The sequence below is a fragment of the Myxine glutinosa genome, chromosome 5, assembly GCF_964187855.1.
Source record: "Myxine glutinosa chromosome 5, kmMyxGlut1.1, whole genome shotgun sequence".
NCBI classification, from domain to species: domain Eukaryota; kingdom Metazoa; phylum Chordata; class Myxini; order Myxiniformes; family Myxinidae; genus Myxine; species Myxine glutinosa.
The window spans coordinates 8,392,991-8,419,926 of record NC_136265.1 but is presented as its reverse complement, the minus strand read 5'-3'; the positions used below and the strand labels follow the sequence as shown (position 1 = coordinate 8,419,926).

Here is a 26,936-nt window from a genome sequence, read left to right as displayed (position 1 = left end):
TTTCAAATATCAAAAGTCACCTGTACTCGTTATGTGTCTGCAGTTATCACCATGGTCCGGTCCCTCTGCTGTCCCAGCACTATTGCACAGGAGACGAGATAATGGCTGCCATTTCTGCGCTGCACCAGGAGATGGCCGAATACAGGCCTCGGCTGGCCCAGGTACGGCGTGGGACCTTTGTGGGGGCCGGGAGAGTCGGGGGTAAATGGTGGGCCATTGAAGGGGAAATGATAACGCATTTGTTTTCTTCCATGTGCATCTGTCCAGGCCTTAACCAGCAAAGCTGCTGGACAGGCCATAGCAGCCCTTTCTCCTGGAGGATCCATGATGCAGGAGGTCGGGCAGATACCGGCTGACCGTACGTACCCAACATGGCAGCCAATTGCTTGCTTCATGCCAAGGTCTACCACCATATTACTCATGGGATTTTACTTCAAGGCAATAATGATCACAAATTTACCTTCTTCAAAACAGAAAACCTCTTCCTTTATTTTGTCATCTCCATGGTTAATTCCAACCAACCTATGTTATGATCCACCAACCACAGTGCTCGCTGGTCCTACGGAGAGACAGGAGCTGAGACAGCTGTACCTGGGTCTGTCTGAACTCCTGAGGCATTTCTGGGCTTGTTTTCCCATCAGTTCTCTCGCTTTGCAGGACAAGGTACACGTAGAACTCGGACGGAGTGACCCCATGACCTGGGCTCTGTTACTTGTTTGATGCCTATTCCGGTTTTGCCTTTTCTTCCAATTTTACCTGTACATCTATCTATAATTCCAGTAATCTCTGTGTGTATGTGTGTGTGTGTGTGTGTGTGTGTGTGTTTGTCTGTGACCGCTGTTTCTCGACAACCACGGGTCCGATCTAATTGAAACTTGCCAGATATATTGCTGGGGACCTGAGGATGTGCCTTTTCAAGGTTTGAAATTAATCGGACAAGTGGTTCCCAAGGTATGGTCACCGTACTCGCAAGCCGTTCGCTTTGGCTTTGCGAATGGACCAAACCATTTCATGTAAATAGAGGGGGGGGGGTTCTGTGGTCGTTACTGCCACGTGGTTTCAAAGTTGCCAATGGACCAAACCATTTCATGTAAATAGAGGGGGGGGTTCTGTGGTCGTTACTGCCACGTGGTTTCAAAGTTTTTTTTTTGTTGTTGTTGTTTGCACGCATGTTTTTTTGCACGCACGTACGGGCAAGCACGTACGTGCGGGCACGCCCTAGTATATATAATATGTATACTGTATATACTTTTTTTTTTTTTTTTTTTGCGAAGCCATTATGGCTCCATCTTGCCTCTACTATGTAGTGAGGCAACGAGACTGTGACTCCATGTTGAGCTCATAAGATCGGTCATTTCACCCATCTGAGCAGGATATCTTGTTATGGACCGATTCTGACGAAACTTGGTGGATAGGTTGGGTGTATCACAAGGGCGAATCGATTCGATTTTGGTGGTGAAGATCAGGGTTCGGATACGAGAATGTTTTTTTAAGTGATTATTCACCAAAGCCCTGGTGTTGGGCTAGCGGCTAGGGTGCCAGCTTAGGATCATAGGATCCTGCGTTCGAATCCCGGTCGATCGCTGAATTAACGCCAGGGGGGTTGACTCAGCCTGTCATCCTTCCGAGGTCGGCAAATTGAGTACCAGTTCACTTGTAATTCCCTGTTTGTCGTAAAAAGGCGACAAAAAGGGTTGGCTGCAGGAAGGGCATCCGGCCGTAAAACATTGCTTCAAAAAGGGGACCAAAAAAACAACAACCACGGTCCCCGAAAAAGGCCAACCCCCGCTTGCGGGGAAAAATGGCCTCTAAAGGTGTTTTTTTTTTTATTTTATTTTTTTTTATTCACCATTGAGAGATGGAGCCAACAACTATATATATATATATTGTTACGGTTCTCTACGCCGCCCTTCTTCCCCTTACCAAGGGGAGATTAATCCCCTTGTCTTTACTGGGCTTGGCGGAACCGAGACTTGCAACGTCCCTTCCGGACAGACGCAGAGTAGGGTTTCGGGACCACTTCTCGCTCGTACCTAATTCCCCGCGCTGCCCTGGGAGCGAGGAAACAAGCCTCGCACGAACCACGTGTGATGTGAGTACGCCGAGCGGATTGCGTACACGTGGTCCGCGCAGTTACCTAGAGGTTAGAACCCGATTAGAGCGGTTGTGCTCGTGCCACGCTTAGTCAAATGAGGAAACCACAGGAACGATCGAATCAGGAAGAAAGAACAAGGGTTTAATTATTTCCCACACGTATATACAAGGTTCAAGGACGCAGAGACACAGAGTAGCCTTAAACAGTCTTAACTTATCCCTTGGACAACGGGCCCGTCTCACTCACACAGGGAATTGCAGATGGGTAGATGTTCCCCAACGCGTCGCCGTGGTCGTCCAGAGATGGTCCCCGTCCGGCTCTCCACGGCCCCGGCACGTCCTGCGAAGATGGTGGCAGGCGAAGGCAGGGACTCGTAGCGCGTCTCCCGAACAAGGCAAATGATGAGGTGGAACGGCAAAGGGCGGACTTTAGCACGGCTGGCGGTTACTCAGCCGTTCTCACTCGCGCGTCTCAAATGCACTGTATTCGGTTCAAGCGCGTCTGGCTGCGCCCGCGTATCTGTACCGTTCTCGTGCAAGTGCGTGAAGTTCATCAAGTTCATCAACTGCCGCGAGTCCTCTTGCACGTCCCTCTCTCGCGAGTCCTCTCTCTTTGCTGCAGTCCTTTACATCGAGTCCTTTTACCGATCCTTTTCAACGCGAGTCCTTTTCTCTCGGCTTTCCCGCGCTCGTCCTCCCTCTTTGCTGCAGGCCTTCGCTGTAAGTCCTGTCGAGGGCTTTGCACAGCGGGTCTTATAGCTACCCCCCCCCCCCCCCCGAACCTTCTGGAACACTCTCGATCCTTCTCACCACGCCTGTGACGCAACGCCGCCGTCACCACCTCTGAGCTCTGATTGGCGGCTCGTGCTTACCGTTATCGCTTCTGCCGCTCCGCCTCGGTCCTCCTGACCTTCCGAGCCTGCCTCGTGTTACTCGCCCAAAATGAACCCAACGTTGCCACAAAAGGGCATGAGGCTACAGACGTAGGATTGTCGGTGGAAGTAGGGCCTATTCTCCTGGCTCTACTCAACGCATACTAACAAAGGAAAAGGACTAAGCTTACAAATACTAAGACATAACTATACTATCGCGAGGCTACATGTTGCTTGTGTGACTAACTATGGGGGGAAAATTTAACCTTTTTAGACTCGCTTGACAGACTCAAAACCGCAACACTGCCCTCTCTCTCATCAGACCCGTCCCCGAGTCGAACCTACAAAAACTGGAACGACCGGTTTTGAGAAAGATTTGGGACTAACTTTTAATTACGTGTGACACTTAGATGTGGTTCCCCCTAACATTTATTCTAACCCGTGTATGCGACAGTTTTACAACACTAAATATGTCCCACCTACTGCGTTGAGAAGCTAACTGACAGACACGCCCACAATTAACCGAGTATTACATGGTGTTGTGTCATTGTAGTGCAAAATTTTCTACACTAGTGGAACCAATGTTTTTTGGAATCCTTATACCCTAGGCAACAAGACCTGAGTTGGTTCCATTTTTTTCAATGGCGTCTTTGGCGGCCATTTTGACTTTCAAAATGGCCGCCATTTTTTGCAATTTTGTATGTATCTTTTCACATAAAACACTGATTAACCATTTTTTCTGGCATTTTTGTCATTCCTTGTACAGAAAATCCACCAGAACACTTATATCCAGTTAACAGACGTTTTTTGAGAAATATCGGTCATCTTAAAATTCAAAATGGCCGCCATTTGAACCAATTTTGCCATTATTTTCATTTTGAAAGATGTATCTTTTCACATAAAACACTGACCATTTTTTCTGGCATCTGCTCACGGACCTCCATGTTCAGTATGTCCTTCTCAATGTTCTCAGGCACCAACTGTCTTGTCATCAAATTGTACAACTTAGCTGATTTGTCAGCAAATGGATTACAATCCTTCAATGTTGCCAATAACTGATTTACACTCTGTTCCCGTTGATTGAATTTCGCTGACGTCAGGTGATGATGACGAGCACTGGCTTCTTTTGACATACCAATCATCATCTCAGACTCCATGGCCAGTCTTGCTAACTCTGGGGCACAAAGACAGTATTTCAGGAGAGTTGCAGGCTTATTGGTGATTCCTTTTAGTCCACCATCCCCTTTGAGAACTTTATTCAGGAACTCTGTCCTTGATCTATACCGACACCTGTGAATGGCACATCCCTTTTCTTTAGTGCGAAGTCTCCTGCCAGCAGTCTATTCCAGGTGATTGGATCTATGTCCTTGGTATCACTTACTCTTGCAAGATATTCTGGGATGTTTTGAGCATAATCTAGTCGGTTGTAGCTGAAGAAGTATATGCACAAATTTTCGAGAGATGCCAAGTACAGGAAGAAATCTGGCTGCTTCAGTGAACGTGTGAAGTTAATCAGCGCCAACACTTGCCTCATGTACATTCGTGCCCATTGATACATTGGGAATTTACTGTGGCTCCTGTCAAAATCACTCAGCTGCTTTTCCAAGTTTAGATGTTCAATCTCCATTAGAGGTTGTTTATGGGCTTCCTGAATGGCTACCTCTTTCTTGTTTGCTTCTATCAAGTTATCCATACAGGCAGATAGAGCTTCTACAACTGCAGGCTTCTCTTTCAGAAATTCTGCAAGCCAGAGATCAAAGAATACCTCTAATGTGAGCTCATGAGCTTGAACAGCACGATTGTGGTGATTCCCATTGAGTATCTGATTTACTGTCACAGTGCTGCTGTACAGATCCTTGCTCCAAGCTTCATCAAGCCCGCTGTGCTCAACAGTCCTCCCAAGGCACCTTAGTGCACACAAGACAGTGTGGAAACCACCAGGGCATACCATCCATTTCCCAGCATATTGGTCATGAAGATATTCTAACTTTAGGGCCCTCTTGTAAAGATCCATGTCAAATGTAACTAAGATCTTTCCAGTGTTTTCTGGACACACAACACTACTGAGGTATGAAAGCTTCTCAAGAACTGTCACCAGTGTTGTCCACTCATGAGCTGGTGCCTTAATGATAGGCATTGTGTGATCTTGATCAAGGTTGGGTGTCTTGTTCTCTTCTGGAGTGCACACATGAGAATTGTATGCTGACCAAACTGGTATACCGTCTTATGTCTCTTCATGGTGCCTCTGTGAATACCGTGAAAGTAGCCATGCAAAGTCTTGCTGTGTTGCATTAACAACTTTATCTTGATACTGACCAAGTTTAAAGTTTTCATAGCGTGGACGTCTACTTGGCTTGGGGTTACCAGTAATTGTTCAGTCAGACATTTCAGTCACAGTTGGCAGGATGTTCTCAAGTTTTGTTGAGGTGTTGTCATGCAGCTTCAGTGGTTCAGCTACAGTCTCGTATTCTGATACATCTGGGGGAACTCGTTGATAGACAGCAAGAGCAGTCCCATGGAATGTGTTCCGTCCATCAGCTGTGTCTACCTTGGCATCTATGTTATCAGCTGGGCATCTGATTGGCAGATTTTTCAACAGTCCTGGAGGCACGTAAACGCCATTGAATTCATTCATATTCTCTTGGACTGTGGTGGCAATCTTTGAAGTGATCTCCTTTACACGTTGATATGAAACACCAACGCCACTCTGGTACAACATGTCTTTGTCTCTGCGACTGCGGTGTGCATGATGGCTATGGAGTGAATGTCCAACCCCTAATGGCGTTTCAGTTGTGCACCTGAAGGTTGAAGTTGAGGACTTTGGCTGATATTGCACCTGCCGATCAGATTTGAACTCCTGGATGATGTGCTGTCCAATAAGTGCACATGTTCCATTTATCTTTTCATTGCGTGATTGTGTTTTGGTGGTGGCTGCTCCCTGGATGATCCATCTTATCATACAGAACAGTTGTTCCGGTATTCCAACTTCAATACTGTCCTTTAGCGACCCCTCAAATTTCCAAGGATTTTGCCTCGCCTGTGTTATTGCATTTCTTATGATCTTTCCACTTTGAAAGAGAATTTTGAACTTTGCTTGCATATCCTTTTGTTCAGCAGAAGCTGCCCGAATAGCTGCAGCACCAGCATCACTGGAATGAACTGTTGATAGTTTTCCAGATATGCCTGTGATTTGGACATTATCCAGGTTGTTCTTCAGTTTCTGGTTTAAGTATAGCCTCTTGTTGGGATCAAAACCAGGAACGTTGTGGTTCTGGAAGATATCTTTATACAGAAGGTGCACATCAGGCATGGGGATGAACTCTCCTTCATCAGTATGATGCTTGTAAACTCTACTTCAGCTGCTATGGATTTCAGGTTCTCTTCCTGTTTGGCTTCAAAGGACAACTCACCACCCTTACGATGTGGACGTTGAACATATTTTTCCCAGTTACGAGTGTAACAAAGGTGATGGTACACAATATCTCTAGCAAGTAAATCACCAGAAGTTATCACATCACCTAGGTTTACCTGCCAAGTCTTGTTTCCACTCTTATTGACAATATCTGTGAAATGCGAGCCTCTACTATAACTAGTACAAGGATGGAGAACCTCATTAGTATCTTTCTGGCAAAAGAAACATTTATCTCTGAAGAATGAGTCACTTTTGCTTTGAGATCTTGTAACTGTTGACACAGTTGTTGCTGAAGTTGACGGTGCTGCTCGGTTTTGAGGATTCGACGGTCGTCCCCTCTTGCGGTTCGTCAGATTTGAAATATTCTTTGATTCACAAGATTTACTAAAGTTCACTTCATCACGTTTGATAAGAGCACGATTTGTCACTGCCTTGTAACATTGCTTGTGCCATGTAGCCTTTTTTTCTTTAAGTACTACTGAAGAAACATCACATAGTCTCTTACTAGCTGACGCAAAGCTTAAGTTGCCAAGTTGCACTCTTTTGTGTAAGCTGCTAAGAAATGTTTCATATGAAGCACATTTGAAATTGGCATGAGCAACGTCAACCAAAGGTTCAGGAGTTCTCTCTTGGCAGAATACACAAAGTTCGTAACTTGTGCATTGCTTCTTAGAAGGCGGCTCTTCAAACGATGACATTATGCGGCGGTGAAGCTGAAATCCAACTTGTCTATGAATACCTGTAAGATAAAAAAGAGTAAAGCAAATGTTCATATTTCTTTCATTATTGTAATTATAGTTATCTATGTGTAGTTTAAGACTGTAGAAATTAGAATACATACAAAATTGCAAAAAACTGCGGCCATTTTGAAATTCAAAATGGCCGCCGAAGACGCCATTGAAAAAAATGGAACCAACTCAGGTCTTGTTGCCAAGGGTATATAGATGCAAAAAAACATTGGTTCCACTAGTGTAGCAAATTTTGCACTTACATATAATAATTCTACATAACACCATGTACTAGAGTTGCGGAATTATTTTCAAACTAAACATAAAGCCGGTGGGCAGTATGTTATGTACAAGCACAAAACCTAACCTTATTTACAATTCTATGACCCAGGACCTGTCCTTTTTGGAAAGAAGATTGAAGGGGAGAGAAAAACACAGCAAAGCACAAATACACATTTCAATTCACATTTCACAATTCTGCTGTTGTCTGGCATCTTCTTCTTGCTTCCTGCATCTTCTGTGTGCATAAAACTTACAGTTCTTCTTTCCTAGCACACCAATAATAAAAATGTACAAAACACGTGTTCGTTTTATGTCTTTGCCACGCAGGGCCAATCTTATGTGGTCCGACTGCGTGACCTTAATGCCACTCAAAACAAGTGGTCCGAAGATGCAAGGTGAGTTTGCAGCAAAGTGCTGCACAGCAAAGTGTAAGGCCACAAAACCTGTGGTCCATAATGTGCAATGTGGTAATGTGCAGCAAAGTGTCTGTGGCAGCAAGTGCTGCACATGTGCAGCAAAGTTATAACGAATGAAGGATACGGCAGCAAAGTGCCACGCATTTCATCTGCACAGGTGTGGCAAGGTGCAGCTGCACAGTTCCACCTCCAAAATGGTCCTGGGGTGGGGGAGAGAAAGCACAACCGGCAAAGCAGAAAGGGCACAGAGGTACACAGCAATACAAGGTAATGCAGCGCAGGGGCGCGGAAGAGCGAGCAGAGCAAGCTCGTCCCTAACCGTTCGTACCCCCCAATGTCAGCTTACATTACCCTAGCCCTTCCCTGTATTTACAAATTCAAATCCGTCTCTACGTCCTGGCTCCAATATCCCCCTCTATCTCCAAATTCGTCTCCCAATCCCTCCCTGGAAGGAAGGAATAGAACAAACACATTGTCTCATCACGTCATGATGCGTCTTACTCACTCAAATCGGTTCAATTGGTACTGGTGTGGAGCATCGTCATCCTCGGTGAATGGATGTGGATGGCGTGAAGGGAATGCTCAATTCCTAACTACTCTAATGACATTAACTCTTTAACTACCCGGGGTCATACCCTGCCAATCGGCCATCTTTAAACTATGTGGTTCTAAAAACCGGATTTCCCATTGACCACTCTGCGGTGCCCCACAAATTTGGGTCTCACTCCCCAATTTTTCACACTGTGCCTTTGCACAATTTCGGGGCTGGGTCATGTGGCTCCACTAGCAGGTCTACCTACCTGCGCACCTCCGCCACTGAAGTCGCCACCCGAGCTTACCTGCTCCTGCGACTACCTAAACTGTGGAAGGCCCCTCCTGGCACATTACCCCTCTGATGCCCTCCTTGGCATTGGGCTACCCGGGTCCTTCTCTTGGATCCTCGGGCCCCACTGACACTACTCACACTACTCTGACTGGCTCCCCGAGCCTACCTGCGGCCTCACCTGGCCGACAGACTACCAGTGGCGGAGTGCCCCAATAACCATACTTGCCAATTAAGCCCACACGCCCAGCCATTCACTGACTCATGCACCCAACCAAAGCACTACTTTCCACTTCCCGCACCACAGGTGTTAATATCCAAACAATTTACTTAAGCCCTCTACCTAACTTTACACTACCCTCCCCGGGTATTCGTGAATGGGTCCATCTCCCCTCATTCACTCCTTCGCACCATGCAATCCACACCTTTTACTCCCACACCAAGCATTCCACACCATTTATCTCGCACACACCACATTTCTCGCACACCTTTTGTGCTCCCATACCAAATCTCTTGCACACCTTTTGTGCTTTCACGCCTTTTATTCGCACACCAATTATTTCACACACCTTTCATCTCGCACACCTTTTTCCTTTCTCGCACACCTGTTGAGCTCACACACTACTTCCCATACACTTCAAACACAACTCCATTTTATCTCAGCACAAGTCCTCATACACACAGCATCATATACCTAGCTGCTTTTACCCTAATACTCGTGCTTCCCCATCATCCCATTACACTATGCACTCCCTCGTCGTTATCATCCACCTAACCTCTCTACGTCCCCTCTACAGTACAAATGTCACTACTTAAATCTTCTGTCTTCAACTGTCATCTAATTTCCCTATCAATTATCCTAGCCCGCCCTTGGCTAGCTTCGGTGCCCCATGGAGGTAACCATCGCTGGCACCTCCATGTGCATGTCACTGCCATCCCCCTAATCTAATGCTCATGAGCCCGATGCCCATGTAAAGTTTTGACTTTTTCAACATATTTCAACATACAGCTATTTGATCTTCATTTCAACAATATTGATCGATAAAGGTGATATAATATAACAAATATCATGAAGCATTTACATTTTGTAGTCCATTGTATAATTTAAATAAACATAAATGCAAATTTCGCATGTGGAAAAAGTAAGTACACCCTTGGCTCTAATAGGTGGTATTGCCCCCTTTGGCAGAAACAACCTCAAGTAGGTGTTTCTTATAACTATCTACCAGTCTCTGACATCGACTGGGAGAAATTTTTGCCCACTCCATGCAGAATTCTTTCAACTATGCGATGTTTGAGCGGTTTCTTGCATGCACAGCTCGTTTCAAATCCCCCCACAACATCTCGATGGGATTTAGATCCGCGCTTTGACTTGGCCATTCCAGAACCCTCCATTTCTTTCTTTTCAGCCATTCCTTGGTGGATTTACTGGTATATTTCGGATCATTGTCATGTTGCAAGGTCCACCTTCGGTTGAGCTTCAACACTTCGACAGATGGCCTCACATTATCCTCAAGCACCCTCTGGTACAATGAAGAATTCATAGTGGATTCTATGATGGTGAGCTGCCCAGGCCCTGATGCAGCAAAGTTGCCCCAAACCATAATATTTCCACCACCATGCTTTACAGTTGGTATCAGGTTCTTGTGGTCAAATGCTGTCTTTGGTTTTTTCCAAACATGTCTTCTGGTACTGTGGCCAAATAGCTCTACCTTTGACTCATCTGTGCAGAGCACATTGTTCCAGAAGTGCTGGTCTTTGCCTAGGTGTTCATTGGAAAACTTCAGTCTTGCCCTGATGTTCTTTCTGGACAGCAAAGGTTTCCTCCTGGCACACGTCCCATGTAGATCAAATGTGTGCAGCCTCTTTCTTATGGTAGACTCGTGCACTTTGACATCAACAGTGGCAAGAGCTACCTGGAGGTCCCGTGATGACATTCTGGAGTTCTTAAAGACTTCTTTCAGCATCTTGCGGTCTGCTCTCAGGCTGAACTTGCTGGGGTGGCCTGGCCTGAACAAGTTGGCAGTTGTTTGGAATCTTCTCCACTTATAGATGATCTTCCGGACAGTCAAATGATTGATTTCAAATTGTTTGGAGATCTTTTTAAATCCCTTCCCAGACTCGTAGGCATCTATAACCTTCTTTCTGAAGGCCTCAGAGAGCTCTTTTGATCTCGGCATGGTGACGCTGCACACTTCAACAACAAAGAGCAAACCAAACCAAATGTCTGAGGTTTAAATAAGACAGGTTCCTCCAAGATCCTCTCAAATGATGTTCTCATCATTTGCACCTGAGCTGGTGCACCTGATTCTAATTTTAGGTATTTGAAGTTGTGATAAATGTAGGGGTGTACTTACTTTTTCCACATGCGAAATTTGCATTTATGTTTATTTAAATTATACAATGGACTACAAAATGTAAATGTTTCATGATATTTGTTATATTATATCACCTTTATCTATCAATATTGTTGAAATGAAGATCAAATAGCTGTATGTTGAAAAAGTCAAAACTTTACATGGGGTGTACTTACTTTTTCACGTGACTGTATATATATTTATTTTATATGTGTGGGTGTGTATGTATTGTTAATGTCCGGCTTCCTTCTTGTAACTACAGTGCAGTAATTGGTCTTTATTTTGTATGTGTGTGTGTGTGTGCGTGCGTGCGTGCGTGCGCGCACATATATATATGAGGGGCAGTCAATAAGTAACCTTAGAATATTTTTCAGAACTTGTTTATTGCATGTACGTGTGTAACAACTGTTCTTTTTCAACATAATCTCCATTGAGTTCAATGCATTTTTCCAGCGCTATACTAAGGCCTGGATTCCTTTTGAAAAAAAAAATTTGGCTGCTTGTGTAGCCATTCGTGCACCGCCTCTTGGATCTCTTCGTCGGATTGGAAAGTGGTTCCACCAAGCGCCTCTTTAAGTGCCCCAAAGATGTGGTGATGTGAAGTGGGCCTCTGCTATCCCAGAAGTGTGTCAGCATCACTTTTCCAGCGGATGGCTGTGCCAAATTTTTTGGGCTTCGGTGAAGTTGAATGGCGCCACTCTTTGCTTGCCCTCTTCGTTTCTGGCTGAAAGTAATGGACCCACCTTTCATCCCCAGTCACTACGCGCTGTAAGAAAGCGTCGACTTCTGTTTCGTAAGTCGCAGAAGTTCTTCACATGCGTCCACTCGCCGTTCTTTCAGTTCGGGTGTGAGTTGTCTGGGCACCCACTTTGCGGAACCCCAGCACCTTGTGAATGATGTGGTGTGCTGAACCATGGCTAATGTTCAATTCGGAGACCACTTCATCCAGCGTAATGCGACAGTTATCCCTTATCACGCGCTCAACTCCTGCAACCATTTCTGGTGTGTCGGCTGTGTGAGGCCGGCCCGAGCAAGCAGCGTCTGCCACACTGGACACACCACTTTTAAACTTCCTGTCCTGGGTCGTACACCTGCTGCAGCGATTAGCATGCGTCACCATATTGCATCTTCATTCTGTGATGGATTTCATTAAGATTTACATCCTCACTTCCCAAGAAACAGATGACAGAACGTTGCCCCTCCCTGGTGCATGCTTCTAAGGGAGCCGCCATCTTGGAACTGCTCCACTGACGTCATGCGCTCAATGTTGCCAGATCTAAAACAGGCAAAACATGACTCTAACCCAAAGATATAACATATGTCGTCTACAACTCCACACATGACATTCTCAAATTTATAATCGCCATTTTAAGGTTACTTATTAACTGGCCCTCATGTGTGTGTGTGTGTGTATATATATATATATATATATATATATATATATATATATATATATATTGTTACGGACCGCGGATAAGATGTTGTTTTGCCGAGCGGATGGCACCGCGGCCCTAACAGTTACCCCGACTAACCCGATTCCTGAACGTTGGCCGAATCGCGCCACAGATATTCAATGGGGAAAAGACTAAAGCGAAGGATGTGAAGAAGAAGAAAGACAAAGGGTAAGGAATACAAATATAATTTATTTACTATTTACAGGACCAAAAAAACCAAGGAGAAGGAAAGATAATAAAATAGTATACAGAAGAAAGCAGAGACAGTGCCATGCTAGCTTACCTACAGTCTTAATTAATACCCTGGGACAGAACAAACAAAAGACAGACTCACGCGGGGAATGATGACAGGAATGGCAGGAGGGTGGATGGCTGGAGGGGGAGGAAGGTCCAGCTGGAACCGCAGCACGGTCGGGTCGGGGATGAGCAGCCGCCGCCCTCTCTCGATCGGCGCGTTTAGCAGCCGCCGTTCCTTCGCGGCCCCGCTCGAAACTGCCGTCAAGGCCCCAAAGCTGCTGGGGCTGAAGCTGCGGTGGCTGAAACTGCTGTGGCTGAAGCTGCGGTGGCTGAAGCTGCTCTGTCAGGGATCCCTTACTCAACTCTCTCTCTCTCGGCGTCCGCGCGCGCTTATATAACGCCTCGGGCGATCAAGCCGCCGGCCTTCAGGACACGCCCATCGGTGAGCTCGCTTCGGCCCTGATTGGTGGGCACAGGCCCTCTGACTCCACCCTTGATGACGATGGGCGGGCACGCCCTTCTTCCCCGAGCTGACCACGCCGTAATGGCGGCAATTGCAGTTGGCAGTAGACGTTTTGGGAATGGGAATGAAAGGGGATCTATCTATTTGAATTTGGTGCAATGGAGTATTTCAATTAATGGAAGACACAGCCTTACACTAATACACATAATAAGGATATAACTATTGAACAAGGGGGGAAATCTATGATTGGCTAACGTGTGGTGTTTATGAACTAATTATGGGACGCACTTTGACTTTTATACATAACTGAAGCAAGGAGGGCGATATTTTACAACAATTTACTATACAATAAAAAAACACAATAAAAAAAAAAACACAATCCTCATATCCACAACAATATATATACATATATATATATATATATATATATATATATAGATCGATAGATATTTCATAGCATTTGGACGGATTCAGACGAAATTAAGTGGACGAGTTGGGTAGGTGGCAAGAACAAGTCTATTCGGTTTTGGTTCAGGTCCGGATGCAGATCCAATAGATAAAATGTTCGGCCTAGCGGAGGAATGCGCTCTCCTGCATGTCGTTCTAGGTTTTATATATTTTAATGTTAGTTTGGTTTAAAAACTGACCAATCGACTTTGGTCTTTGGTACAACACGTGGTGTTCACGCCGTGCTCGGCCAACCAATGCTAACCTCTATGCACTCTGGAACATGATGCCATCACCACCTTTTGCCTCAACACCTAAACAGGTGATTCGGATGAAGGGAAACTTGGAGAGGTTCGAGACGACGAAAATCAAGGTTTTTGAGGATAAACTTGCAAAGAGTCAACAAAATGGCAACGTGAGTCCCTCTGTGGGCCGCCGGTGGTTTCACTTGGTTATTCGTAAACTCGATATCGGATCGTTTTCACTCCCTTGGATCGGTGGTGGATTGTCGAAACCTCTCATCCCATTCGCAGCTCACAAACCACCTGCGTGAAATGCTGACGGTGGCCTACCGGAAGTTCCACACGTGGCAAGCGAAGCAGAGTGCCAAGTCTTCCTGAGGTCATCAACAAAACGGCAACGTTTTGTGTGACCCATCATGCGTGTACCTCCCCCAACCCCTACCCCCACCACTCCCACAGTTTTTTTAAAACCTTTTTTCAACTTTGTCACTTTATCTACAGCTGGCTGGCAATATGGACATTTTGGTTTCAGGAGTATTTTGATAACTTTTGTCAGAACGTGCATCGAGGCAAAGATGTCCGAAAGGTGTGTAATAAAACTTTTATTTTGTTAAGTTCATAAAAATTGTCAACACGACAAATGTAAACGAGGAAATAAAAGTTTCCTGTAGTACCTTAACGTAACCCTGTCTGATGAATGGTGGATTCGATGTGGTAAATGAAGAAGAATCTCAAAACTCGGTCAAAACATCCAATGAGCTTGTGCTTTGTACCCATTTGGTTTGAAAGTGGCTAAAAACTTTACATGTGAGGGTAAAAAGTACAGCCATAGTGAATACCACAACCTTTACCGTGCTACACCCAGTGGTGTGGAGCACGAGCATAAAAAAGCTGGAATACGCTTACGGATTAGCTCCAAGGAAAGTCCGAGCACGCCACGGCCCAACACGCAGGTCCATATTCAGAGCACGCCATGGCCCACAGAATTACACCAGGTGTGCCTCATGCGGTGCTTTCCTGTGCTCAGGTGGGCTTCGTATTCCAAGCACGTTCTCTCACAACTGGTAATTGTTGTGGACCATTTACTTGATGAGGTATCTTCATTCGAAATGACAATTTGTTAAAAGTTTAAACTTCTGATTCTCTGTGAAGCCTTTGTTGGGTAGTTGTCTGGTGCTTTGTAGGTCTTCTCTTTGGGCCTGAAAAACATTGGGGTTGGTTCGGGTGAACTTTGATCAAAAGATTTGGTTCAAAGAATTAGATTGTAGGAATTGTCTAATTTCAAAATCTTTTGGAATTCCATCACAATATCCTTCCTCATGAAATAGTCACAGGAAGTGTGGGGATTTGGCCTTTCGTTGTTCCCAGGGAAACAAAATGGCGACACTTTGAGTGATATTTCCACCGATTCTCGACCTCGGTGAAGGAACTTTCATTATCTACCAGTGGTCATAAATGTCTACGGAGATGACCCACAGCCAAATGAAGGATATACGAGATGACACCCTCATTACAACCGCAGTGGTTATTCACTACCTGCAGCGATAAAGGAACACAGGTGTCGAACTGTCGTAGTAAAACCTGCCTCCAGTTCGTCTTCCTGGAAATATCAGTTTGTCATTTGCAAAATCGAAGATTTTTCAATATATTGGTCGGTTGTGTCTGTTTGTCTGTGTCTGTTTGTTTGTAACTTGCCTACAGGTCACAACTCTAAACCCATCGTCATGAAACTTCACTATGTTGTAGAGGTCCTCACAATTGAGAAGCTTATTGATTTTAAGGTCAAAGGTCATCTGGAGGTCAAATGTCTAAAATCGCCATTTTCCATCCGATTGACTTGAAAATTAAACAGAATTTGTATATCGAGTCACTAAATTGGAAAACAACTATTTGAGGTCAAAAGGTCAACTCGGGGCCAAACTTCCAAAATCATCCATTTTCATCTGAAAAATCATCAATTTTCATCTTAACGTAGTTTTTAAACAGAAATTACATAGCGCATCACTGAATTAGGAAACCAACTATTTTTGAGGTCAAAGGTCAACTCCAGGTCAAACTTCTAAAATCATCAATTTTCATCCTATTGACCCGAGCTTTGATCAAGATCGTCAATTTTAATTTTGATGTAATGGACAATTTGATGGATCAATGGCAACCTTTTTTCGGGGGGGGGGGGGGGGGGGGGGATTTTGCAAGTATCGTGCTCTGTATGACGTCTTCTTGTTGTTTGTCACTCGCCTACAGGTCACAATTCCATACCGATCGTCAGGAATTTTCACCAAGTTATAGAGGTCGTCACAGTTGAGAAGCCTATTGATTGAGGTCAAAGGTCATCTGGAGTTCAAGTTTCTATAATCGCCATTTTTCATCCAATTGACTTGAAAATTGAACAGCGTTTGCACATTGAGTCACTAAATTGGGAAACCAACTATTTTTAAGGTCAAAAGTCAATTGAAGGTCAAACTTCTAAAATCATCAATTTTCATCTGAAAAATCATCAATATTCATCCGATTGACCCGAGATCGTCAATTTTAATCTTGATGAAATGTATCCATGGCAACTGTATCCATGGCAACTTTTTATTTTGGGGAGGGGAGGAGTATATTTTGCGAGTATCGTGCTCTGCATGACGCGTCTTCTTGTTCGTTTCCTATTTATTTATCATAACAACCGAGGCCGCTACGAAACCCGTTCTTACCTTCGCTCCTCTCGTCTCCGAGAGCTTCCTCAGCCAATATAGCATCCAGCTGTCTCTTGTAGCGCCGGCGCTTCTTATCCAAAACCTTTCTTTTAATGACCATGGGCACATCAGGGACCAACCAGGCCACCAACAGCTGCACAAATACGTTCACGTGCTAAAGGGAAGCAGGTGGGAGAGAGAGAGAAGACGAGGAATTTTATAAACAAACAAAATTGTATGTTGTCTGTGCTTGGCTCACTTGGAGTCTCAGGGTTGTTTTTCATCTTTAGGTGGGTATGGTATCCACACATGCACTCTTATCTCAAACATGAAAACTGCAATTTCAAAAACAAAAAAAAGTTTCACCAACAGTCAAAGGGCACTCGTGACCATGACGACAAACGGGCGACCGAAACCGATCACCCGTGTAACTCACCACAAATAAAATGATGAAGACGAGGCGTGCAGCCATCATCTTCCAGAAGTCCATCGTGTTGGAATATTGGTCCCGGTGATCTGGAGGCTCTCGGTACGCACGGTAACTGCGGTAAATGGGTCGGAACATGAGGATTTCACCACCAATAGCTCACAAAGCTTCCTTCAGGGATTGGCGATCGATTCCGTTTCGATATCCAAATGATGCTCGATGTCCCATAGAAGGGCATCCTAATACCTCGGAGTGTACACTTATTCAAAGGGAACGTTAAGATGGGAGACGAGTCGGTGCATCATTGGCAAGATCATTGACAGATCCCAAATGGATTGCGTTCCAATTATTTACAACATTTTACCATCGGTTTCCTTCCTGGCCTACTTGAAGAGCTTGATGAATATTGTGATGAATAATAGAACAACCTGAGAAAGAATTACCTCCAACATGATGGAAACGTCACGTGGTTCGTCCAATTGGCTCTACGCACCTCTATATCCATGACTTTGCTAAATAGTTTATCCTTTCCTTTTAGTAACACTCAAATCCCAAACTCAGTGGGTGATTATTCGGGAAAAAGAAGAAATTAAAATTTATTTGCCAATCACAAAGTGCTGAAAAAAGTCTTAGCGTGTCAATTTTTGCCAGTGACGTCACACTCGACACCCACCTTGATCCAAATTGCGGTTTACATAGAGAAATAGTGCATGTCGAGCTCGGATTCCAATACCGATTCCTCCGTCATGAGCAACTCTGAAGGTTCTCGGTTTGGTGAAACTGATCAGTGGGATTGTGAAGAAACTATTGGAGATAAAATTAGTGATGGAAAAGCTTTCGGGGGAATTATGGAGCGGTGTCGTTTTGAACCTTGTAAGAGCGATTTAGACAAAGATGGTGTTTGAAGATGGTGGTGTTAGTCGTGCAGATGAAAACGCTGGTCACATGCTCACTGCAGATTCGTAGGTTTTTCTGTTCCATTGATGGTTTATCAGGGATTTTGTATCAATTGATAATCGAGTTACATTATTAATCCAAAGAAATATGGCACATGACAGCACGGACATGACACGGACTCCACCCAGGCACATTCGGACACCACCTACCAAATGAGCGACGAATGCTTTGTCCCACCACAGCAGGCTGACCAGGTGGCCTGAATGTTACGGGATTGTCCTGTTTCAAACTTTCCTGGGAAGCTGTCTGTGGCCGTGCTATGGCGTGTCCCACTGCCGTGTCCGTGCTGTGCACCACCGTCGTGTCGATGTACCACCCCAGTGGAGAGGGGAAGGAGGAGTGGTGATGAGGTGAGATCGGTCACCAGCATGCCAAGACAGGTGTTTGATTCACCTCTAAAATCGCCAGGGTCCATATGCTGGTAGCTTGGAAGAGAAGGCGCTACAGATTCGTGCGACGGCTGTTTCTTCCGCTTAATCGTGCGGATGGCACCCTCTCTCAATCGTAGTGGATAACCACAATATCTATCCATCTCTGTTGTTTCATAACATTCTTCTTTGTAAAATTTTCCGAACGCAAAACCTAACATTTTTAAAGGCCCCACCCACACTCGGGTATTTCGGACAAACGTCCAATTTCTGGCAACCCTAAGATCTTTTGGTCATTGGCGTAACATTAAACCATCTCGGTTTGTATTACAACAACCACCAAGGCCGTATCGACCCGGCATATTTGTAGAAATTAGAAAATTCTTTGTCGTTTGAGTTAAAATCGTGCCGCAATGTAACCCGTATGTATTACGGATATGGCGGTCATCTTCAGAGTGTGACGTCATGGCTAAATGTGAAGAAGAATTCGAATTTTAATCGCAAAATACTTTATAAATCGGAAAAAGACATCTATTTTGTAGGGTATCCAGGGATAGATTAGCGTCGAGGTGGTCTGAGCGTTTGGGTTCCCCTTCAAAGATCACATGATATCCTTTGTGAAGAGTAGGTTAGTTCGACTTATCACCGGCACTGTCAGCAAATTACAAATTCCTGCCCCAACTACTAAATAAGTGAGTGGCACAACACCACCGCACCCCCAGCAAACTATGCTACCAACTATGCTTCTCTTCCAATGCGCCGCTCACAGAAGGAAAATGAAAATAACATTTTGGCCCTTACCTAGATTGGCTTCATGCTTTGTTTGGGGCGATTTCCATTAAAGAATCTTACTATAATTCACCAAATGTCTGTCTGTCTGTCTGTTCCCAGATACCACAAAAACGGCTGAACCGATCGCAACGAAATTTTGGGTAGGTAATAATGGGACCCCCTGGGAGTAAAATAGGCTATTGTAGCGGTTACCGCTGGGTGTACACAATCGCCTTGCACCTACCAAGGACGCGGCCAGGGAGCAATCACCATGCCGGGCTCGTCCAGGCCGCCCGGATAGGCCCAGACGCGCCTCTCCCGGGCATGCCCGGACTCGCTGTTCCCGGGCTCGCCCGAGCCTCCCGGGCACGCCCGGTCTCGTCTTTCCTGGGCATGCCCAGACTCGTCTTTCCAGGGCTCGCCCAGGACACCCGGGCATGCCCGCTCTCGCCTTTCCAGGGCTCGCCCGGGCATGCCCGCTCTCGCCTTTCCAGGGCTCGCCCAGGACGCCCGGGCATGCCCGCTCTCGCCTTTCCAGGGCTTGCCCAGGACGCCCGGGCATGCCCGCTCTCACCTTTCCAGGGCTCGCCCAGTACGCCCGGGCATGCCCGCTCTCGCCTTTCCAGGGCTCGCCCAGGACGCCCGGGCATGCCTGCTCTCGCCTTTCCAGGGCTCGCCCAGGACGCCCGGGCATGCCCGCTCTCGCCTTTCCAGGGCTCGCCCAGGACGCCCGGGCATGCCCGCTCTCGCCTTTCCAGGGCTCGCCCAGGACACCCGGACATGCCCGCTCTCGCCTTTCCAGGACTCGCCCTTGACGCCCGGGCATGCCCGGTCTCGCTTTTCCCGGGCAAACGCTCCGGCATAATGTGTATATATATTGTTGCCCGATAAATGGGCTTTTCAGAGTACCCGAGTTTGATACGTGCAATAAAGCAACTCGGACGAATTTCCGTCTTTGGTCACGTCAATCCTTCCGACTCGCGTTGGAGCATAGCTCCTTCACTATATTGTTTTTCCAAGTTTTCCAATTTTCCAGTTTTTCCAAACACGATGGAATAATATTTACCGATATGAACAGTGATGTGGCTTTTGTTGAAATTCTACAAATACTGTTTATCCTACGTACCAGGAGAGAGTAGATCGACTCCTGACGAACTCTTCCTATATAAACGTGCGGCTCCGAAGTAACACGGCAGCGTGTGCAAAGCGACTGAGAAACAGGTGTAGCGGCCGCTTCCGTGTTACAGATTCGGCGCGCACTCTTCACACAAAAACGTGCGACTGAGAAAGACGTGTAGCGGCCGCTTCCGTTTTGCAGAATTCAATCTTTTTTTCAAAATTGGCGCCATGTACTGTTTAGATTTTGATGATTTGCGTGTGAAATGATTCAACGGATGTTTATATGAATCGTTTAAAATAAAAAGCCTTAAATTTCTGATATTTTGCCTTTTCATTTGGGCTTCCCAATTGAAGCCCCGCCCGTAGGGCGGGTACCATTGCTAGTATTAATAATGTGCGTGCGTGCATGCGTGTGTGTGGCAAAGAACGCCATTACACCCTTAATATTTTACCGTCACCATAAAGGTCGTCAATGCAAATTACCTGCAAAATTTCAGGGGTTTCTCATTCGGTCTCAAATTGGTTGTGTCCGGTTCAGTCTGGTTTTCGAAATCGGCGACGCTGAAGTTGGACAGACTGAACTGCACGTAGCCCTGGAGGTCCCTGTGGGAGGGGGGCATGGGGGATGAACAGCATCAGGCAGGCCGTCTCCACAGTTTTAATACAGAAGTGTCTGCTGCCCAAAAACCTAGGACTCTCGAGTTTAACACAAACCAACAATCTTATCATTCATAAAAATATGAATTAAATGTACCAGTTTTCATTATTCCATCGGCCTTTTTGAGGGGGGTCTCCAACCCAACCTCGTCCAGACTGTTTATACTTCCTTTTGGAGGGGGTCTCCAACCCAACCTCGTCCAGACTGTTTATACTTCCTTTTGGAGGGGGTCTCAAACCCAACCTCGTCCAGACTGTTTATACTTCCTTTTTGAGGGGGGTCTCCAACCCAACCTCGTCCAGACTGTTTATACTTCCTTTTTGAGGGGGGTCTCCAACCCAACCTCGTCCAGACTGTTTATACTTCCTTTTGGAGGGGGGTCTCCAACCCAACCTCGTCCAGACTGTTTATACTTCCTTTTGGAGGGGGTCTCCAACCCAACCTCGTCCAGACTGTTTATACTTCCTTTTGGAGGGGGTCTCCAACCCAACCTCGTCCAGACTGTTTATACTTCCTTTTGGAGGGGGTCTCCAACCCAACCTCGTCCAGACTGTTTATACTTCCTTTTGGAGGGGGTCTCCAACCCAACCTCGTCCAGACTGTTTATACTTCCTTTTGGAGGGGGTCTCCAACCCAACCTCGTCCGGACTGTTTATACTTCCTTTTGGAGGGGGTCTCCAACCCAACCTCGTCCAGACTGTTTATACTTCCTTTTGGAGGGGGTCTCCAACCCAACCTCGTCCAGACTGTTTATACTTCCTTTTGGAGGGGGTCTCCAACCCAACCTCGCCCGGACTGTTTATACTTCCTTTTGGAGGGGGTCTCAAACCCAACCTCGCCCGGACTGTTTATACTTCCTTTTGGAGGGGGTCTCCAACCCAACCTCGTCCAGACTGTTTATACTTCCTTTTGGAGGGGGTCTCCAACCCAACCTCGTCCAGACTGTTTATACTTCCTTTTGGAGGGGGTCTCAAACCCAACCTCGTCCAGACTGTTTATACTTCCTTTTTGAGGGGGGTCTCCAACCCAACCTCGTCCAGACTGTTTATACTTCCTTTTTGAGGGGGGTCTCCAACCCAACCTCGTCCAGACTGTTTATACTTCCTTTTGGAGGGGGGTCTCCAACCCAACCTCGTCCAGACTGTTTATACTTCCTTTTGGAGGGGGTCTCCAACCCAACCTCGTCCAGACTGTTTATACTTCCTTTTGGAGGGGGTCTCCAACCCAACCTCGTCCAGACTGTTTATACTTCCTTTTGGAGGGGGTCTCCAACCCAACCTCGTCCAGACTGTTTATACTTCCTTTTGGAGGGGTCTCCAACCCAACCTCGTCCAGACTGTTTATACTTCCTTTTGGAGGGGGTCTCCAACCCAACCTCGTCCGGACTGTTTATACTTCCTTTTGGAGGGGGTCTCCAACCCAACCTCGTCCAGACTGTTTATACTTCCTTTTGGAGGGGGTCTCCAACCCAACCTCGTCCGGACTGTTTATACTTCCTTTTGGAGGGGGTCTCCAACCCAACCTCGCCCGGACTGTTTATACTTCCTTTTGGAGGGGGTCTCAAACCCAACCTCGCCCGGACTGTTTATACTTCCTTTTGGAGGGGGTCTCCAACCCAACCTCGTCCAGACTGTTTATACTTCCTTTTGGAGGGGGTCTCCAACCCAACCTCGTCCAGACTGTTTATACTTCCTTTTGGAGGGGGTCTCAAACCCAACCTCGTCCAGACTGTTTATACTTCCTTTTGGAGGGGGTCTCAAACCCAACCTCGCCCGGACTGTTTATACTTCCTTTTGGAGGGGGTCTCAAACCCAACCTCGCCCGGACTGTTTATACTTCCTTTTGGAGGGGGTCTCAAACCCAACCTCGCCCGGACTGTTTATACTTCCTTTTGGAGGGGGTCTCAAACCCAACCTCGTCCAGACTGTTGATACTTCCTTTTGGAGGGGGTCTCAAACCCAACCTCGCCCGGACTGTTTATACTTCCTTTTGGAAGGGGTCTCAAACCCAACCTCGCCCGGACTGTTTATACTTCCTTTTGGAGGGGGTCTCAAACCCAACCTCGTCCGGACTGTTTATACTTCCTTTTGGAGGGGGTCTCAAACCCAACCTCGTCCGGACTGTTTATACTTCCTTTTGGAGGGGGTCTCAAACCCAACCTCACCTGGACTGTTTATACTTCCTTTTGGAGGGGGTCTCAAACCCAACCTCGTCCGGACTGTTTATACTTCCTTTTGGAGGGGGTCTCAAACCCAACCTCGTCCGGACTGTTTATACTTCCTTTGGGAGGGGTTCTCAAACCCAACCTCGTCCAGACTGTTTATACTTCCTTTTGGAGGGGGTCTCAAACCCAACCTCGTCCGGACTGTTTATACTTCCTTTTGGAGGGGGTCTCAAACCCAACCTCACCTGGACTGTTTATACTTCCTTTTGGAGGGGGTCTCAAACCCAACCTCGTCCGGACTGTTTATACTTCCTTTTGGAGGGTGTCTCAAACCCAACCTCGTCCGGACTGTTTATACTTCCTTTTGGAGGGGGTCTCAAACCCAACCTCGCCTGGACTGTTTATACTTCCTTTTGGAGGGGGTCTCAAACCCAACCTCGTCCGGACTGTTTATACTTCCTTTTGGAGGGGGTCTCAAACCCAACCTCGTCCGGACTGTTTATACTTCCTTTTGGAGGGGGTCTTAAACCCAACCTCGTCCGGACTGTTTATACTTCCTTTTGGAGGGGGTCTCAAACCCAACCTCGTTCAGACTGTTTATACTTCCTTTTGGAGGGGGTCTCAAACCCAACCTCGCCTGGACTGTTTATACTTCCTTTTGGAGGGGGTCTCAAACCCAACCTCGCCTGGGCTGTTTATACTTCCTTTTGGAGGGGGTCTCAAACCCAACCTCACCTGGACTGTTTATACTTCCTTTTGGAGGGGGTCTCAAACCCAACCTCACCTGGACTGTTTATACTTCCTTTTGGAGGGGGTCTCAAGCCCAACCTCGTCCAGACTGTTTGTACTTCCTTTTGGAGGGGGTCTCAAACCCAACCTCGCCTGGACTGTTTATACTTCCTTTTGGAGGGGGTCTCAAACCCAACCTCGTCCGGACTGTTTATACTTCCTTTTGGAGGGGGTCTCAAACCCAACCTCGTCCGGACTGTTTATACTTCCTTTTGGAGGGGGTCTCAAACCCAACCTCGTCCAGACTGTTTATACTTCCTTTTGGAGGGGGTCTCAAACCCAACCTCGCCCGGGCTGTTTATACTTCCTTTTGGAGGAGGTCTCAAACCCAACCTCACCTGGACTGTTTATACTTCCTTTTGGAGGGGGTCTCAAACCCAACCTCGTCCAGACTGTTTATACTTCCTTTTGGAGGAGGTCTCAAACCCAACCTCACCTGGACTGTTTATACTTCCTTTTGGAGGGGGTCTCAAACCCAACCTCGTCCGGACTGTTTATACTTCCTTTTGGAGGGGGTCTCAAACCCAACCTCGTCCAGACTGTTTATACTTCCTTTTGGAGGGGGTCTCAAACCCAACCTCGCCTGGGCTGTTTATACTTCCTTTTGGAGGAGGTCTCAAACCCAACCTCACCTGGACTGTTTATACTTCCTTTTGGAGGGGGTCTCAAACCCAACCTCGTCCGGACTGTTTATACTTCCTTTTGGAGGGGGTCTCAAACCCAACCTCGTCCGGACTGTTTATACTTCCTTTTGGAGGGGGTCTCAAACCCAACCTCGTCCAGACTGTTTATACTTCCTTTTGGAGGGGGTCTCCAACCCAACCTCGTCCAGGCTGTTTATACTTCCTTTTGGAGGGGGTCTCAAACCCAACCTCGCCTGGACTGTTTATACTTCCTTTTGGAGGAGGTCTCAAACCCAACCTCACCTGGACTGTTTATACTTCCTTTTGGAGGAGGTCTCAAACCCAACCTCGCCTGGGCTGTTTATACTTCCTTTTGGAGGAGGTCTCAAACCCAACCTCACCTGGACTGTTTATACTTCCTTTTGGAGGGGGTCTCAAACCCAACCTCGTCCAGACTGTTCATACTTCCTTTTGGAGGGGGTCTCAAACCCAACCTCGTCCAGACTGTTTATACTTCCTTTTGGAGGGGGTCTCAAACCCAACCTCGCCCGGACTGTTTATACTTCCTTTTGGAGGGGGTCTCAAACCCAACCTCGTCCAGACTGTTCATACTTCCTTTTGGAGGGGGTCTCAAACCCAACCTCGTCCGGACTGTTTTTACTTCCTTTTGGAGGGGGTCTCAAACCCAACCTCGTCCGGACTGTTTATACTTCCTTTTGGAGGGGGTCTCAAACCCAACCTCGTCCAGACTGTTCATACTTCCTTTTGGAGGGGGTCTCAAACCCAACCTCGTCCGGACTGTTTTTACTTCCTTTTGGAGGGGGTCTCAAACCCAACCTCGCCCGGACTGTTCATACTTCCTTTTGGAGGGGGTCTCAAACCCAACCTCACCTGGACTGTTCATACTTCCTTTTGGAGGGGGTCTCAAACCCAACCTCGCCCGGACTGTTCATACTTCCTTTTGGAGGGGGTCTCAAACCCAACCTCGTCCAGACTGTTTATACTTCCTTTTGGAGGGGGTCTCAAACCCAACCTCGTCCAGACTGTTCATACTTCCTTTTGGAGGGGGTCTCAAACCCAACCTCGTCCGGACTGTTTTTACTTCCTTTTGGAGGGGGTCTCAAACCCAACCTCGTCCAGACTGTTTATACTTCCTTTTGGAGGGGGTCTCAAACCCAACCTCGTCCAGACTGTTCATACTTCCTTTTGGAGGGGGTCTCAAACCCAACCTCGTCCGGACTGTTTGTACTTCCTTTTGGAGGGGGTCTCAAACCCAACCTCGTCCGGACTGTTTTTACTTCCTTTTGGAGGGGGTCTCCACCCCAACCTCGTCCAGACTGTTTTTCCTTCCTTTTGGAGGGGGTCTCAAACCTAACCTCGTCTGGACATTCTACACTTTTGGTTTATAGAAGGTAACACTTCCATCCAAACAAATAATTGGCCGACAAGGACGTAGTAAAGGCCTTGCGGATCGTTCGTATGACCAACCAACTGGAATCTACTAACTCAACACAACCCGACCCTTGGATTTTTCTTATGATTAAAGGACCATGCTCGTCAAGTAGCTCCGCAAATAGGAATCCAAGCAAATGAAGAGAAAGCTGCTTGCAATCCAAATCCCTAATGGCACTGCCTTTGGCCAAATTTGAACCTGTGACATATATGGGACGCCGGGCACATGACCAACAGTGTCTTTCGTGAAAAACTAAATGGCAAACATGGATGAGCTTAATATGTCAAACTTGATTCTTCGTGCAACGGAAGTGTTTTTGCTTTGAGTAAACATACGACTCCGAATGAGGACTCTGCCGGAGGTAGGTGTAGTACAGGCGAGGAATGAAATCGGAGGAGACCGCGATGACCAGGGCGTTGGTGATCACGGAGAGAATGGCGATAAACTTGAGGATGTTGAACCACACACCTGCAGCACATCACAAGATCATGTACGAGGCCTGCCTCCCATCATGGTTATCACCACAGTAATTGTGCTTTCGTTATGTGATGGATTATGGACACAGAGGAGGTTAATGAGAAAAGGAATGGGATGGGAATGTATGGGACATACCGGAGGGTGGAAAAAGAATAATCAAAAACTCCATATTTATGTATGTCATAGTTTTTGCCAGGTGTGGCCTGCTCACAAGGGTCACCTGACTATGGTGGTTTGTCCCACGCAGCTGGAAAATGCCATTTCCTGGTTCTAGCATACTGTGTACGACAATTGCAGCTGAAAAGATCAAGTGGGTTTTCCAGTTCTCCACAAGTTGTCCAATTACTTTTAGCAGTTTTCAAGTGTCCCTATTATTGGATTCGGTCGCATCTCTCCCCCTTAACCCGAAATGAATGTCCAACGGTGACATTGGTTTTGTGGACATTTGTGTTGGGAACGAACCGATGTTTGTGGCCCTGTGTGCCACCGGGCGCCTCACGTTGCTGCACAGCTTCCAGGCGTCCAAGTGGATCTCGAACACGTCGTTGATGAATGCGAGGAGAGGGGCCAGAGGAAACGAGACCACAAAAATGGTCACATATCCAAACTGCAGCACTGGGTC

At 46.6% G+C, this 26,936-nt stretch overlaps 2 protein-coding genes across 8 annotated transcripts in view; one reads left to right on the top strand and one right to left on the bottom strand.

Annotated features, from left to right (window-relative positions):
- Positions 1-14,511, top strand: part of GTF2H1 (general transcription factor IIH subunit 1) — a 29,837-nt gene extending 15,326 nt beyond the window's left edge. For 3 of the 6 annotated variants that reach the window (XM_078777560.1, XM_068117860.2, XM_068117859.2), the window contains 5 exons: positions 44-161; positions 268-358; positions 548-663; positions 13,908-14,000; positions 14,119-14,511. In XM_078777560.1, coding sequence (XP_078633686.1) covers positions 44-161; positions 268-358; positions 548-663; positions 13,908-14,000; positions 14,119-14,205 — 505 coding nt within the window. In that variant the 3' untranslated portion in view covers positions 14,206-14,511. Of the gene's footprint in view, positions 1-43; positions 162-267; positions 439-547; positions 664-13,907; positions 14,001-14,118 lie in introns of all 6 variants that reach the window. The other 3 variants (XR_013623405.1, XR_010984623.2, XR_013623404.1) reach the window with 2 other exon arrangements.
- The window catches only part of LOC137427977 (anoctamin-9), a 58,919-nt gene continuing 46,396 nt past the window's right edge, over positions 14,414-26,936 (bottom strand). For both annotated transcript variants that reach the window (XM_078777556.1, XM_078777555.1), the window contains exons 20-25: positions 26,777-26,929; positions 26,173-26,305; positions 20,634-20,753; positions 16,945-17,050; positions 16,527-16,683; positions 14,414-15,026 (exon numbers count right to left, since the gene is read on the bottom strand). In XM_078777556.1, coding sequence (XP_078633682.1) covers positions 14,956-15,026; positions 16,527-16,683; positions 16,945-17,050; positions 20,634-20,753; positions 26,173-26,305; positions 26,777-26,929 — 740 coding nt within the window. In that variant the 3' untranslated portion in view covers positions 14,414-14,955. The remainder of the gene's footprint in view (positions 15,027-16,526; positions 16,684-16,944; positions 17,051-20,633; positions 20,754-26,172; positions 26,306-26,776; positions 26,930-26,936) is intronic.